Here is an 18,218-nt window from a genome sequence, read left to right on the forward strand (position 1 = left end):
AAGTATTAGAAAGAGTAAAGAGTAAACACAGTTCAAGAGGTAGGCTACTGAATCAGAGCCACTAACCTTAACATTAATGGTAATGGAAGTCCATGATGAATGTACCCAAGGCCTGTTTTCACATACACTAACTAGCATCTTTTGGTAGATAAACAATGAACACTTAGAGAGACTGAACCATCTTCACGCCCTTGAATATAGATGATGCCTCCTTGAACTCAAGAAAAGAAATGCTAGTTGACTATAACAGCCAATGACAAACCTGTCATCTGAACAGTATTTGCTAGGGTTTTTTTAAATCAACTCAAAACCAAGTTGTTTTAGTGTTCAGTATGAATGCACATGACATCAAAAGCCCAAGTGTTTTCAAGAACATAGTGAATTCTTAAGATAAATTACTCTGAAAAAATGGCTGCAGATCTGAACCTGGTTTATGCTTTTGCATCTACAGAAAAACACAGACTAGGCTTGATGTACAATGTATAAAAGTTTCATATATTAATGCCAGCTATTATAAAGCATGACCTCGCTTGCTTTTGTTAACCAAAACAAAGATACTCCATGAGCTATGGTTCCACCTACAATGTGCTACAAACATACTTACATCTTTTGCCATGTTACCAAAGACTAGAAATCAGTCCTCTTAAAATCTTGACGGCTGCAGGACACAGGGACAATGGTGCTATTTTCTGGAAAACAAGTAAAGACAACATCAGCTGTAAAAATGAAAGGAAGGAAAGTTTTTACAATTATTGACTACTGCCAAATACAATCCAGTGTTCAAATAAACGGTTTTAAAGAGGAAAAAGTTTCCTGTCATCACCAATTCATCCCCTAAGTGCCCCCCCCCCCCCCGATCACGTGTGGGAAACCCTCCTTTCCCGACAGCAGGGCTGAGCCCTGCGTGGACCCGACCCCAGCGGGGTCTCTGTCCAGCTGCGCCCCTTACAACACCGCAGCGCGGGGCGCGGCGGAGGAAACGATCCCTCCCTCGGCCTCCTCCTCCTCCCCACCCCCATTTCTAGCAGCAGGCACCAGTAGGCCCCAGGGGCCAGCTCCCCCTCGGGGCCTTGCAAACCCACCCCCCCCCCCTTCCTCCTCCTCGCAGGCAACCGTGCCACGGCAGAGGCTGGCAGCTGCCACCCCGCGCCTCGGGCACCCCGCGCCCCCCGACCAGGGCCTCACTACCGGGGCGAAGCCGTAAGCCCCGCGCCGCCTCCCCCCGCCCCGGCAGCGAGGGGCCGCGCTAATCGCCTCAGAGGCGGCGGGGGCACGACGAAGGGGGGAAGCGCCCGCGCGCGGGGCTGCACCGCCGGCGGTAGGGGGAGGGGAATGGGGCGCGCGGTCCACCCCGTCCCCATCCTCCTCGCACAACGGGCAGCAGCACCCCCTTCCTTCTCCTCCTCCATAACCCCATCCCACCCCCCAGTGCTCCCCATCCTCCTCCTGCTGCAGGCCGGCCCGGCTGCCCGCACCTGAGCGGCCGAAGGCGGATAGCTCCGGCTCCATCCCCCGCCGCCGCCTGCAGACAGGGACCCAGAGCGCGGAGCGGGAGCAGCACCCCCCGCCCGCCGCCGCGCTGCTGCCGCCGCTGCTGCTGCTGCTGCTGCCGCTGCGGAGGCGCCCAACTGCACATGTGCGGCGGCGCGCGCGGGCCTGGCGAGCCCGGCGGGAGGGGGCAGGGGAGGAGGGAGACCAACGGCCCCAGCGGCAGTTCGGGCGGGGGAATGGGGGAGAGAGCAGGGGGGGAGCCAGCTGGGTCCGCCCCCTTTCCCCGCGCTCCGGGGCGGGGGGAAGGGGCAGGAGAAGTGGGGGGTCTCCGCCGCCGGCTGGCGGGCTGTCACTTCCCAACCCGCCTCTGCCCCCGCCGGTCGCCAGCTTGGCGGGCTCGCGGCCAGTCACTGCCCGCACCCTTCCCCCCCCCCCCCCCAACACACACATACACGCACCCGGACCGCCCTCCGCAGCCCGCCCGCGGCCCCACACACCTGTCCGCTGCCGCTGTCCCGGCCCCCGCCCCAACCACCGAGGGGCTGCACGGAGAGTGGGGGGGGGCAAAGGGGCAGTGAAGGGGGAGAACCCCTACGGGGATGCGCGCGCTCGAACCCGCCGCTCTTCCCTCTTTTTTTTTTTTTTTTATTTTAATTTTTTTTTCCTGCAAACGGGGAGGGGGTAAAAAAAAAAAAAAAATTAAAAAAAAAAATAATTGAAACTTACACTTTTGTGCGTCCCCCCGGCGTGACGCTGCGCGCTGACGTCACGGGGTGTAGCGTGCCTTCCCCGGGCACACGCGGAGCGACTAAGCCAACCGCCCGCCCGCTCCGCGGGGAGCAGGGAGCATGCGCGGGAGTTTCGCGCCTTCCGACTCCCCGCCCTGCCGCGCGAGCGCGCGGGAAGCATCGGCGCGAGATCGGTCTTCGGCCTGTAGAGCCGCGCTGCCAAAGGGCGGGAAGGCGCCCGGCGCCTCTGTGTCCCTTATCGCTGCGGGACACAGGGCTCCCCGCCCCGGCCCCGCCGCCGCGGGCAGGGACGCGCCGGGCTGGGCTGGGCTGAGGAGCGAGCCCGAGCCGCTCTCGCTGCCGAGCAGGTTTCTGGGGGCGCGGGAGCCGGCGGGGCAGGGCACGGCAAGGCAGGGCGGTGTGGTTGGTTGCCACAACATCCTGCCGGTGCTTCCTCCTCACGTAGTGCCCGGCCGTTACTTCAGCAAGTTCGCTGACAGTCGCCATTGTTGAAATGAGGCTTTTGTCGTAATCCAAGTGGAAGTTTGCTGTTACACGGCCACTGGGCCCAACTGTGAACGAGGCCAGACCTGCACTTGTGCGAATTTCTTGACACCTCCAGGATGTGAAACCTCTGCATGCCTTATGGCTGTGTGCAGCGACAGCCATGAGGATTGTACATGTTAGCTACAGGGTGTGATGTAATTACACAAGAATGGTGTAATTCCTGGGAAAAAAACTCCCAGTGTGCATAGTGGGAGCCACAAAGGCAAAGCTGTGGTGGCAGATAGAACCATAGAATGGTTTGGGCTGGAAGAGACCCTTAAGGTCATCCAGTTCAAACACCCCTGCCGTAGGCAGGGACACCTTACACTAGACTGGGTTGCTCAAGGCCCAGTCTCACCTGGCCTGGAACGCTGCTGGGGATGGGGCAGCCACAGATTCCTTAGGAGCTTCCCCTTGGTTGGAATACTTCAGCAAAGCGATAAACTGAAAAGCTGTGTTGGTTACAGGAGTGTGTATATGGCACTTTGATGGAGTGGGGGAAGCTGCATATGCTTGTACATGCAATACCAAGCATGTGAGGTACACATTTGTTAATAATGTGATCAAGAGGGGAGCAGGAAGTAAAAAGGTTGTTTTTTTATCTAAAGCTGTGCTGCTTTGTAGTCATGCCTGGGAATGGAAGACTGGTAGGGAATAGAAGATGCAACCAGCAGAGCCACTATACAGGAACAGCAAAATGATTTAGCACAGGTGTCAGAGAAGATACATTTCATCAGTTGACTCTGTTTGTATTTAGTTACTTCTATATCTCACTCAATTTTTAATTTAAGGCATTGGGGAGTTGTGTTTTATAGTAATGAGGAAATGGATGCTACCTTCGTTTCTCAATAAATAGTCTCTGAAGTTTTTCATTCATAGTAACCTGCTACTTGCTGCTGTGGAGTCCTGTGGCAGCTCATGGAATCACAGAATCAGCTAGATTGGAAAAGACCTTTAAGATCATAAAGTCAAACTAGTACCCCAGGACTGCCAGGTCAAACCACTAAACCATGTCACTGAGGGCCTCATCTACATGGTTTTTGAACACTTCCAGGGACGGTGATTCCACCACTTCCCTGGGCAGCCTGTTCCAGTGCCTGATCAACCTTTTGGTGAAGAATTTTTTCCTAATATCCAATCTAATATCCCCTGGCACAGCTTCAGACTTTCCTATCATCCTGTTACTTGGGAGACCAGCCACCTCCTTGCTCCATCTTCCTTTCAGGTAGGAAAGTAGCCTGCTCTGGTAACAACCATTATTACCCCATTGCTTCATTCTTCTTGACTAAGCTCAATGGCAGTGGACATCGAAGAAAGATGGAGATAACGAAAATATAACTTTTCAGAAAGAGGCAAGAGCTTTCACACACAAAAAACCAAGAAGCACCCCAAGGCAGCTGCAGAATAAGGCTTCCTGAAGGACATCTCCAGTTGATAGTGCTGCTCTCCATGCTATGGGTCATACAGAGACAGTTTAGACCCACAGGCACAGAACATACCTCAAGTCCCTGCCCAGGCTGCCCACACACCCCTTTTTATGCTCATTACAGAAAGAAAACTTTGTGAGACAGCTGAACAAGCACAAACAAGAGGGGCAGGCCTGGTTTGGTAGCATTTATTTTGACAGGAGACTGACTGCCCCAGCATACCCACTCCCAGGTGGTTTTTAGTAGAGGGCTGTTGACAGCTAATTTGAAGTATTTGTACCAGTGGAAAAGCCTTCAGCATTTCTCTAATCTCTGAGCACACCTCTCAGGCATTTTGGAGCTTTAGGACTTTGAGTGGTGAAAGGCTATTCCACTTCACAACTGTTTTAAGTGTGCTTGTAAAGGAGAACAGACCACAACTTTAACCAGCATTAGTGTGGCAGAACTGTGCAAAAGACACAAGGAAACTCTTTCAAGAAGTGATCTGATCTATAACAAAAGATGAATGCCAGAGGACATGCACATGGATATATTTTGTCTGATACTTTGCTTGAGAACTGGAAGTCTGCCATCTTAAGAGAGGGACCTGTGCAAGCTCCAGGCTCAAAGGAAGACTCAATACCAGTTGACAAGTAGCTTGTTGACAAGCTTGTCAGCATCTGCCCTGGTTGGGAGGTAGCATCTCCCAATTCTCAAATTTCTGCTGTATTTTAGGAAATAAAAACCACAGCTTGGTGCCATAACCTTGAAAGTGTTGCCATTCCCTGATCTATATTTTGCCCCCAAGGCAGGATTGATTGTCCCTAAACCACTCTGGTCACACCATCATCCAGTTTGCTCTTTGTCTCCAGCCATTAGGAGTTTTTTCTTGGTCTCTGCTGTCCTCATGCTGTTTTCCCCACCAGGCAATAGTAACTACTCGACAAGAGGTAGTGGGAGAGCCAGCAGAGCAGCATGTCCCTTGGACTACTCCGTGGAGCTGGTAGAAAGGCATGTCTTTCCCTTCTGCCTTTTGTTTCCTTTAGGGTGCATGGGGTGGGCCACGCATCTCCCAGCCCTTAGGACATCTTGCTGCTCTTTCTTCTCACTTCACTGAATCTGTTGGGTTCCTTCTTGTCAGGTCATCTTAATAGTGGATGTCTGGTATCTGCTGCTCCTTACAAGCTATTGTCATTTCCCACAAAGATGTTGATGCTGTTAGCGTGGCTCAACTCCAGTTACTCAGGGGTCCAGTTTCCTCCACCTTTGGCAGTACCCAGGTGCTGGAGCACTCCCAGGATTGCTTCCAGAGAAGAACTGTAGATTCCTTCCCTAGACAAACCCCAGGAGTGCTTTTGTGGTTAGAGTGTTCCTGGGTTCGCTCCAGCAGGCAGCAAGACCACGCTAGGTTTTGCACACCCTCTGTCAAGCATCATCATACAGTGCTATTCTGCATGTGAGGCACACCCACACGTGCCTCTGCTCACAAAGCAGAGGATGTCCAACTGTAAAAGAAGTAAAATACAACATACTGTGAGGCAGCTTTCTTCTCATCTTTGAGGATTATAGGAAATAGGAATTCTTACAGCTTTTAAAAAGCTACATATGCCTATGGACTGGGCCACCATGACAGTGGTTCTTGAGCCATTGTAGACCCACATCAGTCACAACTGCAAAAGCCTACCTCACAGCTCCCACTAGGCATCTTCCTACTAAGGGACTGAAGCAGCCTGCTTTGTATGGGATGAGCTCTTAAGTAGGGTGGTTGTGGGTCCATTTATACCAATCTGACACAGCGGACAGGGAAGTGACTCAGAAAGTATGAGCACTACCCATGCTATCAGCTTTTAAAGTGTTTTTTTTCCTTCACCCTCATAGGGAACAAGGATCAACAGCAGCAGTTAAGGGGTAACATACAAGAACTCGAATTTTCAGAGAGAAAGCCACACAAAACAAGCAACCGGTTGCACCCACCTCCAAAACAAACCAACCGAAAAAACCCCAAGCCAAACCTAAATCAGTTACACTGAATGAATTGCACTCCCTTCAGCTCAGCTTCACCACAGAAATATTCTCTCGTCACTTAGGATGTTTCTATCCCGTATCAGCTTTTCCATATTCAAATGATGCTTATCATTAGCTAAAAGAATGGTAGAGCCACAACAAGCCGAAACAAACATTGCCAGGAAAGACCACCTGTTCTTCACCAAATCAGTCGATTTTCCTTTCAGGGCTTCTGGATCTATGCTTTAATTTTACCAATTCGACACAGAAAGAGAATATTCCATAGTACAAGCATCAGGTTCCTGAAAAGCTGCAATTGTATCTAAGTGGTCCAATTGCGAAATACTCTCCTCATTTTCCATACAGGCACAACTGATCACTGAGAAATAAGGTCTGTTGTTTCTGTCCTAAGACTGTATCATGAGATCACCCCATTTTGACATAGAATCATGCATGGAGCCATTTCAGGAAACATTTACAGTATCTCAATACATCTGACTGTAAACAAATTTATCATATGTCCAATAGGATTAGTAATTTGAACTAGCATCTAATAATCAGGCAATCCAAATTACAGAGAGGCACAGAACATTGATACTCAGATGAGGCTCCTGTTTCTCTTTCCCCAGTTCTCCTAACGCCTAGCCAAGTCACGACTGAATCAAAACTTATTTGTGAAGGAAGTGACAGACATGATATTTGCTTTACTTTTTGGACATGGTATCAAAAAGACTCTTCACACAACTCCTTTAAAAGGTAATCAGGAAAATATTGTCTTTAAGACACACAAACCATCAGTATTTCCTACTCTGGAAAGTTCCAGTTAGGAGAGAAGTACAACTAGCAGTTTATTTTAAAAAAAGGTTTACTCATCACAGCTGTAGTACTTTGTATAATAGTTTCAAGGGCCGGGACATAACGGAAACCAGACAGAGGTCTCTACCATGGCCTGTCACAGACACTTTTCTTTCTCCCTGAAACATAGATGGCAAACTACATATGAAAACATCTTTCAAAACCAAAATGAGGCATTCAGAAGGGAAGCTTGTATTTCAAGAAGCTATGAGCTAGGTCAGTGGATACAGTAACGTATCTCTCCCTAGTACAGTTAAGAGAAACATTTTAGTGAGGCACCTGAAAAAGAGTAAAAGGTCTGAGCTAGTAGATTTATAAATGGTACCATAAAACTTTTAAATTACTTCTGTATTTTGAATACAAAATACTGAAATAAACCACCAAATCCATTTCAAGTTTCTTTTCTGTTACAGATTCCTTTTATGAAAAACGACACCCTGTTTATTTATAGGGCAGCTTTTTCCTCTACATTTGTCACTCTTCCTTGGTTACTTTTGAAACCATTGGAGAAGAAGTGGAATTGCAATACATTTTGCAGCCATTATGAAGCATCAGTACCTGAAAGCAAGCCCCAAGTCCAGGGAGCAAGAGCTCAAACAGGATGAGCCCTACCCTGCCTAACAGTATACAGACACCCCAGACTAGTCCAAGCTGCATTTTGCCAAGCCCAGCAGATGTCAGAGAAAACACAGGGCTACTGAGAAAACTTGAGGTTACTATGGTAGAGGAAGGAGGTATTAAAGCACACAAATCCATCCAAAGCTCCATTTTGCTACTTGGAGGACAGCTTTCATTTTAATTGGCTATTTAAACCCAAGTAACATGCATTTTTCTAAATATTTTTTGGGTACTAAAGATCTTTCAGATGACACTGTAACACTGACCTACACTGTTAATATATCTTTAATAGTATTGACTTTAGCAGATAAACCTCAAGATGATTTTTAAATTGTTAGAGCAGACTACAGTCTGTGAGTGAGCTTTCTCTATGACACTTAGAGAATGGGCTTTTACAAGGCTTATCCAGCTACATGTAACATTTTAAAGAACAACACACATCTATTTCAGATCACATTCAAAACACTGTATTTTAAAATACCATGATATTTTAGAGAGAATAACAGTTTAGTCCACATAAATGTGACCTATCAAGTCATGGAGTTACAAGTACACATCCAGTCTGCCATTTTGAGTTTTGTGCAAATTAATTTACCTAAAGTAACTCCAAATCTAGTAAAGTGTCAAATATTCAACCTCCAGAGTTACAGAACTGAAGTTTTTCCGCATCTACTTGAAATTAGACTTCCCAGTTTTAGTACATTTATTTTTGATTCAAAACAAATCAATCTGTAAACAATTGTCATAGCAGCAGTTAGCAACAAAAATGGGTGACAAGTGTCAGTCTTCCAATATAACTTAAGTGATGCCCCTTTTTACTGTCAACTTTTAATCAGATATGTGAATAAATACAAGAACTAGCACAAAGAAAGGTTGCCACTGTAAGAAAATACATTATATGCTGTGATTTGGAATAAAATATCATATAACATTGGCTGCATCATTTGCAGTATGTATCTGACTGCTTAAAACAGTTTGATGCTAAACAGTTAAACCTTTTATTGGTGTAAACAACTATGCTTTTACTCACCATCAGAAATGTGTTTTGAAATTAAATTTCCTACTAGTATGTTAAACTCCTAGATGTGAAAATGACTCAAGTCATTTAGTGAAAGAAGATACCATAGGCACCATAATATATATATATATATCTCTTTCTTTTTAAACAAAATCTGGTGATGAACCAGCAGTAACAGGATGAAAATTAAAAGGCACATTCAGGCAAAAGATAATCAACAGAGTTTGCATGACACCATATTTTAAAAAAATAATTTATGCTCTGAATAAGTGATTGGATAAGGAACAAATGTTCTGGCAGATACTAATCTGTCAGAGAGAAAGGAAATCTTGTAAAAGTTGTGCAATTCAAATTACATAATTATACTTTAAATACTGTTTTGTATTTATGTCTATATAAGGCTTATAACCAAGTGCACATTAAGAGGACTGACTACTCAAAACCTCTTGTCTTCCAAATGCATAGAAATACAATGAGCAACAAAGATATTCCTTGCAAGAAGATGGATACTTGTATATGTGCAAATCTTAATCAAGTACTTGAGCGTCTTTCAGGTCTTGGAACACATTTCATAATGGCAGCTCTCCACAGGGCAGGGGCAAGTAGAAGGCTCAGAGTAGTCACACTCAGAATGAGAAGATAGACCTGAAAATTGCAAATAAAAGCCATTACGTCTTAGTTAAGCGATAAACTTAAGAAGTGATTAGAAGTTTGAGGAGATCAAACTCTTCTAGACAGTATGTTCAGGAGACTTCACCTGTCTTCCTAACCAATTAGGCATACTGCTACCAAAGCAAACAAGTGCATGCTCAAATTATTTGTTTACCTAGTTTGAAGATACAATTACAAAAACAAGCTTATAGAAAAACAAATTATTTACATGTACAGTTAAGAGGTCAATTTTGAAAGTTCAGTGTTTGCTAACAGGTCAATGTCTAAATACCATTTTATTACAACAAAACCAAAACAACAACAACAACCCAACCAACCACCACAACAAAATACTACCATATAACACCCCACACACACACCCAAGCTATCGTGGTTTCATGATACAATGGCAAAGCTGAGTACTATTTTATACACTAAAAAAATCCCAAACAAAAATCCCTTTAATTCATACCGCACATCATCTGAAAGAAAGATCTTAGCTACATAGTCTGAATGAGTCTTATAAAACAGCAGGAAGTAGTTTTGAGGTCTCAAACAGAGAATGACTTACGGAAATTTTAGAGTTATATAAACCTATACATAGATAATAACATGAGAGCTGCCACAGAAAAAAAGGAGAGCCTACAGACTTCCATGTGCAGTGGGTGGGCCCCTAACCTGGTTCTGTGATTATGTATGGGTATCTTGAAACTCTAGACAAACATACAATATTTATAACTCCTAATTATATGCACAAATGAACATTAAAATGGATCACCTTTGCCTACAAGTGAACAGCATTGTGTAAGTTTTTCACACATGCTTTATCTGGAATAGCTTCCAGCATTATACAGCCCACTTGCTCACACAATGAAAAGCTTGGGGTGCCAGCAGAGTATTTTTGTGAGCAGAGATACAGAGGAGAAAGCAAACAGCACTAGAAAAAGAGGTCAGTTGTTGCATCTCCATAGCCATAATTTACTTAATTTCACAAAGCAGACTTCATCTTGAAGAAAATAAGATTCTTACAGGTTCAATATGAAACTAAGTTTAAGGTTTCTTTCCCGGGTGATTCTTTTCATGACTACTGAAAAAGCTGGTTGTTTCTTCTGCAAAGGATTAAAATGAACAAGCTTTGTAGGTAAAGATTACAAGTTTGCTTGTTTGTTTAAATGTTAAGGCAATTTCCACTTCACCATATCTGCTCTCTAGCTCTTATTTACCAATATTCCCTTACTCAAATCCTGTACTCTCAGTTAGTTCTTTCCATAGCTATATCAAGATTTTAAAAGCAAGGGCTTCTCAGTGTTAGTGACACAGGTGCTATCTACAGCTCCCTACTCAGTTAATAAAGAAGTTGTAAGAGCAATTAAGGTAAAGCATTTATAACTAAGCTATTTAAAAGTAAAACTCACTATTTAATATTTTAAAGTACAATACAAAACAAGTGAAAAACAGAACTAAGAACCCTGCCAGGGACACACGTCTCCAGTTGTATGGGTTGATTCTACTTGTTAGCAGTTGAGAGATACCAGTGTACTGGTATTTCAAATAGCAGTCATTATATTTCACAATATTTCGAATACAATGTCATACAAAACCCCCGTAAGTTTTTCAGGTGCAAACCCCAAAGTTAGTGAGTACAGAACAGCTTACCTCCCGAGATATGATCCCTGCTCTACGTGCTCTACTTCCCAGAACAAAAGAGAATTCACTGACTTGTGCCAGTCCTGCTGAGACAATCCACTTGATATACTGGCTGGTCTTTGGAAGAATCAGAGAAAGGACAAGCACTGCCAAGACAAACTTGAAAAGCAAGGTTTTGGGGGGTTATTGTGGGTTTGTTTTTTAAATTAAAAAGTGCAGTAAGTAAAATAGTTAAATCTTTGTGAGATAAATAGCATCAAATACAATAATTCTGGACATAAACTAGTGGACTTCTAGTATGTCTTCTGTATTAAGAAACAAATATACATTGCACAGTAAAAATTAGTATATTGTTTACTATAATAAAAACATTTGATAGCTTTGTCACAAATTCCAACCTAGATAAATAGATGTTTCTCCATGTGTAGCTTACTTTTAACATTAAATACAATCCTTTTTTTTTTTTTTCCCCCTAACACCCTAAGCTTGTTCTATCAAACTGTATTTTAATCGGCAAGATTCTTCCAAATACAGCTTTAAAGTAAAGCTGTAATATTTTCTGTTATATCAGACGTTCAGTTCTTGCACAGAATTGTCATTAGGGCATGCAGCACAAAGATTATTTAGACTATTACGAGACTGAAAAAAGAGGAAAAGAAAATACCTTCATTATGACCACTGACAATGTAAGGAATAGTAAGACTGTAAGTTCATATATTACAAATGTGGGGAAAACATGAAGTCCTAGGAGGAAAGAAAACAATATTTAAAAGTTTAAGTCCACTATCTTACTATGATAATTTTCTGAGCTAATAACAGATTTAATTGCAAGACTGTATTCAAAAACAAAAAGCCGTAACATAGCTACCAACTCTACCTTCTTGATCACTAAAGCACTTCTGCATTTATCCAACCATTATTCCTTCGGAGAGGTTTAGCACAAACAATATTCCCAACTGAGTTAAACTGTAGATGACTGATGCACAAGCACTTTCATTTATAAAGTTTCTCTCTTTCACACCAGTCAACAATCCAGAATCTGAACTGAAACACACCTCTAATAAGAACTATAAAAATACTGCCAGAAAACAATTCCATTGTTCTGCATAATGACTGTAACATACACTTTGCTCACTGTTTCAGCATTGTTGTACTGCATGGTAATGGGACTATCACTGTGGAAGGATCATGATATTCAGCACTGCATAGACTATAGAGCTACATCAGAAAATGTAACTATTTGATCTCATGACCCTCACTTGCCAACATTGAAAGTCCCCTGAACTGGAAAAGTCATTTAGGACTGGAATCAGTAAAAGGCAAAAAAAACCCATGCACAGCCCTAACAATTAAGGAATTACATAAAACTCCATTGCTGTGATGTTGTTGGGGTTTTGAGTGTGGGGTTTTTTTGTTGTTTTGTTTTTGTTTGTGGGGTGTTTTGTTTGGTTGTTTTTTTTTTGGGGGGGGGAGGGGTGTTCTGTGCTGGTGGTTCAGTTATTTGGGGTTCTTTTCTTCTCGCTTTTTTGGTAATTTTAATTCAATGAAATAGAAACAAGAACCATAAAGAATACAGAAACTGAAAACTAAATCCTGCTAATATTAAACATAAGCAAAAGAAGTATTTGTCGGAGAAGTCCTGGAAGAATCTAACTCACAGCTGATTAAGTCCATGTTTTCTTCCTAGGGTATGAGGAACTTCTGCAGACAAACATAACTCTTATTTTTGGAAGCTTATTCCTTTCTCTTAAAAGCTCTTAAAAAAAAGGAACCAAACTAATGGTGGTGTTCCTGATGAATCCATAATAGTTGGCAGTTCTCCAATCAAGTTACTTCTGGTGAAGGACAAGAATTTAGCTTTCTAAAGCATGAGGCATGTAAATCGATGCTGTAGCTTCTTATTTTAATGCAAGGCAAGTTTTCACTAATTTTCCCTGCCCCATAGCTCTGTAGAGCCAGAAGAACTAGAGAGCTAAGGGTCATTTTCCCTTCTTGAGTGCTCAAGTTACTTACAGTAAATTCACAATGTATTGTGGATGTAAATGTATGTCAAGTACAACAGAGATTTTTATACAAGTACTACCCAGTCAGCATGTATGCACCCTGTTTTATGTGTTCATTTCTTTCCAACTACTGAAGTGCAAATGCAAAAGACTATCAGAATAACGAAACAGATAGCAGAATAAGAGGGAGAAACACCACACCAAAAAAAGAAGTCCTAATATGTGCACACATGCTCATGGAGGGGAAAAGCAGTTTTTGTACTATGCACATTGTTCATTCACCTTTAAGTTGGTCTCAGAAACACACATGAAAAGCAACTAGATAAATACAGCCTGTAACAATGTCACATTTGTTAAGAGGGCCAGCCAACTCTGCCGCATCTGGAATTAATTATTTTAGGAGGCTATAAATATAGGCTAGTGCTCTCACCGCTACTGGTGGAGCTACCTTTTCAGTTCTGCAGCAGATAAGCAGTCTGAAGTCCATTTGAACTGCTGCCTGATGTGGAGATTATTACCATATTCCAAAGAGCTGAGGCACAAACTACCACAGATTTCTATACCAATCCAGTGGAGGTGAGTGTCTGCAACGTGAAGCAAGCCTAAGCCTGCTACTTACACTATTCTGAGCAAACAGACAAACATCCCAGAACACAGACATGTTTTGGGGGGAATAAATTCCACCATAGTGGATTTCAGGGTCATTACAGACCTTTGCCCCAGTCCTAGATGAAAACTTAGCATAAAGCCAGAAGTCACATGAGACTGCTATACAGGCACATGAAGCCTTCCTGACATCAATGTCTTCAGAAAGATTTACCTTCCTGGACAGAAGGTGCATGAATATGGCCATTTATTTCAATGGGTTGAATCATACTTTGTGACAAAGCTCTAGAGTCACTGTGGACTTGTTCTCCAAAACAGAAGAAACACTTCAACCAAATAATTCAAGAACTTCAGCACCAACATCAGGCGGCATGTGGCATGCTGGCCCATCACTAATAGCTTGGATATCATTTAACTACATTTCTATAGAGCTGAGTATAAGCCACTGGACTTCAATTCTAAGCAGTGTTCTTGAATAACTGGAATGAAGGCCTTGGGGTAAAGGTAACCTTACATCAACATTAAGCCAAAAAGCACAATTCACTCATATAAGCTGGTATGTGTTCTTCTTGTGGACAGTTACAGGCCAGATTTGGCACATTTTTATAAAGTACTTTTTTCTTAACAAGTAAATTCCCTCCCACCTGGACTGAGCCCACCAATCTGCTGGATGACAGCTGAACAGCATGCAAAGATCCAAATGTCATGACCAGATCCAGCGTCAAGAAAAGGAATCTTGGAGATCCTTGTTGGCAAACAAGATTACAGAAACTAGAACCCTGTTGGTCAAATTCGAGCTAGTAGAATTAATTCTGACACATCTAGTCCAAGATGTCCCTGCTCATCACAGGGGGATTGGACTAAATGACCTTTGAAGGTCCCTTCCAACCCAAACTATTCTATGATTCTATGATCTTCAAGATACCACTCAGAAAAATGATGCTGCTGATACATCTGGATGCTATGGCTACCGAGTCTTAATGAACCTAAGAGCATAGCTAGCAAATGCAATAATTGCTACAGCTGTGGCTAGCTCATTAAGTAGCAAAGGGAGAATCCAACATTCATCTCTCTTTTTCTGCAATGAATTCTACTGTCAGACCTGAGAGCTTGAAACCTCCAAGTTTCATTGTGTTTCAGTAGGACAACAAAGCATTAGAGCTGGATTGATAAGAGGAAACTATACATGTCACCAACAAATTCCAATTGGGAACTTCCTCTGATTTCTCTCAAATTCAACAGAAACGTGAAGAGGCTTATCAGAGAAACACTGTGTGCATGTTTGTTCTGGACAGTGGTAGTGCTGACACTGTCAGCATCACCCGGCTTCTGAAAAAGAGCACTGCACCATTAAAAGGTTTTGAGCACGTTGCATTCAAGGTCCAACACTGACCATGATATTTACCCAGAAGGGAAACTTGGAGCCTGGCAAGTGAGTACATCTGTACAGTATATTGAGAACACTCAGCTTTGTCAGTCACAGGAACTAATCTGCCTCCTCACCAGTGGCAGATAGGGTCCTTTATGAAAAGCAATCAAAACAAAATGATGGCGGTGGTGGAAATGGAAGGATCCAAGTACTAGGTACCAAAACAGAAACAAGAAAGAAAGGTCTCAAATTCTAAAGTCCAGATGTTCTCTCTGAAATATTAGTAAGGACAGAGGCCAACAGGAACTTTCTAACCTCAGCAGGTTGCATAAAGAGAGCCAGAAACCTTGGAAGAATGCACACAGGCCTAAAGGGAATGCACAGACGGAGAGCAACTCCAAGTGCAGCTGTTAATACCTAACTGCAAAGGTGTACTATTCCCACAAATGCACTAATGCGCAACTTTGAGAGAAGTAGGCAAGCAGGTCATGCTAAGGACAGGACCACTGTTACAGATACTACACAAACAAGTATTGTTCAGCTCAGGTTTTAGGTAGGATTTCTCTAGTAAGGAGGATTTCTGTAGGATTTTTGAAGGATTTCTGTAGTAAGAACACATAAGTAGGCATTTAAGACAAGCAACATAGGAACTAACTTTTCTAAATCACATATTTACAGTCACTTTTCAATTAAGACTTTTTTTTTTTCCTCTATTTATTCCTTTATTATAAGAGGAGCAGAAATTCTAGTACTGCAGTGGTGTAGCACCCACCCCAGGATCTCAAGTGTTTCTGCTCTCTAGAATAAGGTGCTTGCTGCGTACAGCAACAAGCCTTCTCCTTACGCAGGGGGGGCGGAAGAGGGGGAGAAGAATCTTTCCCTATGGTTTTATATAATTTCAAATAGCAAATCTATGTTTTTATAGATGCATATAGTTTGCATTTGTACATATAAAAAGTGAAGAGCAAGCAAGAATTGTTTTTTTGTATTAGATTGCTTTTAAAAAAGTGTAAGAAGTACTTGTTATCCTGCTTGGGCTTTCTTTGCAAGATCTCATCACTCCTTTTTAAAATTGACCTCCTTGCCAACCCCCAGAACTTCTTGTTCACCACAGAATTTGAAAGTAACTGAACATAAAGGTGGCAAGGGTGGGATAATGTTTACTGGGAGGGAGGGGTTTTTTGCTTGCCCTTTTTTTTTTTTTTTGTAGGTTTTGTTTTTGTTTTTTACAAGCAAGTGTTGTCACATCTTGTCAGAGGTCACAACTCTGATTTTTTAGCTAACTTTCTTCAGAGGCAGGAAAAACACCCGTTTTCTGTAAAACCGTACAAACTTTTCAGGCAATTTTCTTTTATTTCCCTTCTTGCAATTATAATGGTAACAACAGTTTATACAAGATTTTTAAATTTCTATAACAAAACTAATAAAAGTATTTCCTTACAGTATAATACGGGCTATGCGGAGTTCTGCCAGCATGCCAACTGAGGTCTTGCCATTTTCTTGTACTGTACCAAAGTCTTATCTCTAGTCTTAATTTATGCAGTTGCAAGAGTATAGGACAGTATTTTTTTTCAGTCCTTTGTAAAATTAACTTTGCACTTATAACTGTCATGCTTTGTATCCCTGATAACACTACTCCATCACCATCTTAGCGAAACACAAACAACTAGCCTGTGAGTATTCAGCAATTCCTCATCCAACACTGTCAGTTACAACGGCCCAAGAGTTTTACTGTATCTCACTATTTTCCTCCCTTTATTAACAGGGTAAATTATTAAAATAAACATATATGTTACTAAGCAATCTGACTGATCAGCGTAAGCTATTATCAGGGGCTGAGTAAAACAAAAATCAAGACTGACAAGCATAACACCCAAACAAAAACCTTTTCTCCTTAAAATTTTTAGGTATATGTTTTATATAGTGTGAATTCAGAATTAACAATAAACTCTCATTAAAACAAGAACCGATAGTACATCATGGAAATTGCTTACAAAAATGAATGTGACATTTAAAATATTAGCAAAGGCAAACCAATATTGTGGTCAGTTAACGGTTTAGTATTTTAATAAAATAAAAATCTATCCCCTCTCCTCAATTTGTAGACACCATTTTTTCCTCCTCCCCCACATTTGTAGGTTAATGCTATATTTTAAGAAAGTTTTATTAGTAGTTACCTATGGATGCAAAGAAAATGATGGCAAGAAAGTCACGTATTGGTTCAATACAGGACATAATCTCCTCAGTAACCATGTGACCCTGAGAAGAGATCAGAGCTCCAGCTAAGAAGCATCCCAGCTCCATTGAAACATCCAACAGCTCTGTGATCTGTCAAAGAATAACAGAGAATCTATTGCTGTTCTCTCGCCCCAAGTGACTTTATACACCATTTCACAGTAAAATTACAAAACTACATTAAACAACATAGGAAATTATTATGTTGTTATGCAAGATCAGTAAGTTCAGTGTAAATATTTCAGTTTTATGCAGTATTGTTTTTATACAAAAGACTGACAAACCTTTCATGTTTCCCCTCCATGTTACCTCCTTCCCCACAAAAACATAAGTAAATTTCTTAATCTACATTGTAATGCTGCGTGTCACTTAAGGATAGCATCTGATTTCACACAAACAAGAAAGACTGTAACAGCTCTGGAGTCTGAATTACATAATACATGGAGCCTGTAAGAACAGCGTATTTTCTAGCTGTCAAACACACGGAAAAAAAATAAAAATCAAAGGCTTGTAATTTGGAAGAATAGCCTCAATTTAGCAGAAGTCCCAGGCATAAATTACATTTTATGATTGTGAACTGGACTTAAGTGTGCCTGTGTCCTTTACTGAATAGGGATGCATTTAAGCATGTGAAGTAAACTGCTGAAATGAAGCCCGATATCTGTTTGAAAAGACTGCTTCATTCTTTTTATTATGTGAATAGGGTACTAAAGGAAGAGATGAAACACATGCAAAGAGACTGAACTAAAAACAAAGCAACTGCTTCAGGCAATGCTCGGAACATTAAAATAAGCAAGCAGCACTTTTAGTAGGTATAAAGTATTTAAAATAATTACTTTAAAACTATGCTGCTGCAGATGGTCATCTTACTGAGAAAGTGCAATGCTATTAATATTAATAGAAGATTGAAGATTTATTTCCATACTGATTTGGATTAAGCAACAATACACTCTAGTATATTTATGGACAACATTCATCACATCTTGAACAGTGTTACACCATAAGGTATGAAGCTAGAACTCAAGTGACTTGAAATTAATG

At 42.0% G+C, this 18,218-nt stretch overlaps 2 protein-coding genes across 13 annotated transcripts in view; both read right to left on the reverse strand.

Annotated features, from left to right (window-relative positions):
* The window catches only part of TFDP1 (transcription factor Dp-1), a 44,638-nt gene extending 42,061 nt beyond the window's left edge, over nucleotides 1–2,577 (reverse strand). For 2 of the 3 annotated variants that reach the window (XM_080612363.1, XM_080612361.1), the window contains exons 1-2: nucleotides 1,476–1,636; nucleotides 605–689 (exon numbers count right to left, since the gene is read on the reverse strand). In XM_080612363.1, coding sequence (XP_080468489.1) covers nucleotides 605–616 — 12 coding nt within the window. In that variant the 5' untranslated portion in view covers nucleotides 617–689; nucleotides 1,476–1,636. Of the gene's footprint in view, nucleotides 1–604; nucleotides 690–1,475; nucleotides 1,637–2,217 lie in introns of those variants that run through there. The other variant, XM_080612362.1, reaches the window with a different exon arrangement.
* Nucleotides 2,578–6,529: 3,952 nt separating this feature from the next.
* Nucleotides 6,530–18,218, reverse strand: part of TMCO3 (transmembrane and coiled-coil domains 3) — a 37,496-nt gene continuing 25,807 nt past the window's right edge. For 4 of the 10 annotated variants that reach the window (XM_080612316.1, XM_080612314.1, XM_080612312.1 and 1 more), the window contains 4 exons: nucleotides 17,120–17,270; nucleotides 11,629–11,708; nucleotides 10,974–11,123; nucleotides 6,532–9,311 (listed from right to left, as the gene is read on the reverse strand). In XM_080612316.1, the coding sequence (XP_080468442.1) occupies nucleotides 9,198–9,311; nucleotides 10,974–11,123; nucleotides 11,629–11,708; nucleotides 17,120–17,270 (495 nt within the window). In that variant the 3' untranslated portion in view covers nucleotides 6,532–9,197. Of the gene's footprint in view, nucleotides 9,312–9,336; nucleotides 10,427–10,973; nucleotides 11,124–11,628; nucleotides 11,709–17,119; nucleotides 17,271–18,218 lie in introns of those variants that run through there. The other 6 variants (XM_080612318.1, XM_080612317.1, XM_080612313.1 and 3 more) reach the window with 4 other exon arrangements.

This window comes from Psittacula echo (assembly GCF_963264785.1).
Source record: "Psittacula echo genome assembly, chromosome: 3".
Lineage (NCBI taxonomy): Eukaryota > Metazoa > Chordata > Aves > Psittaciformes > Psittacidae > Psittacula > Psittacula echo.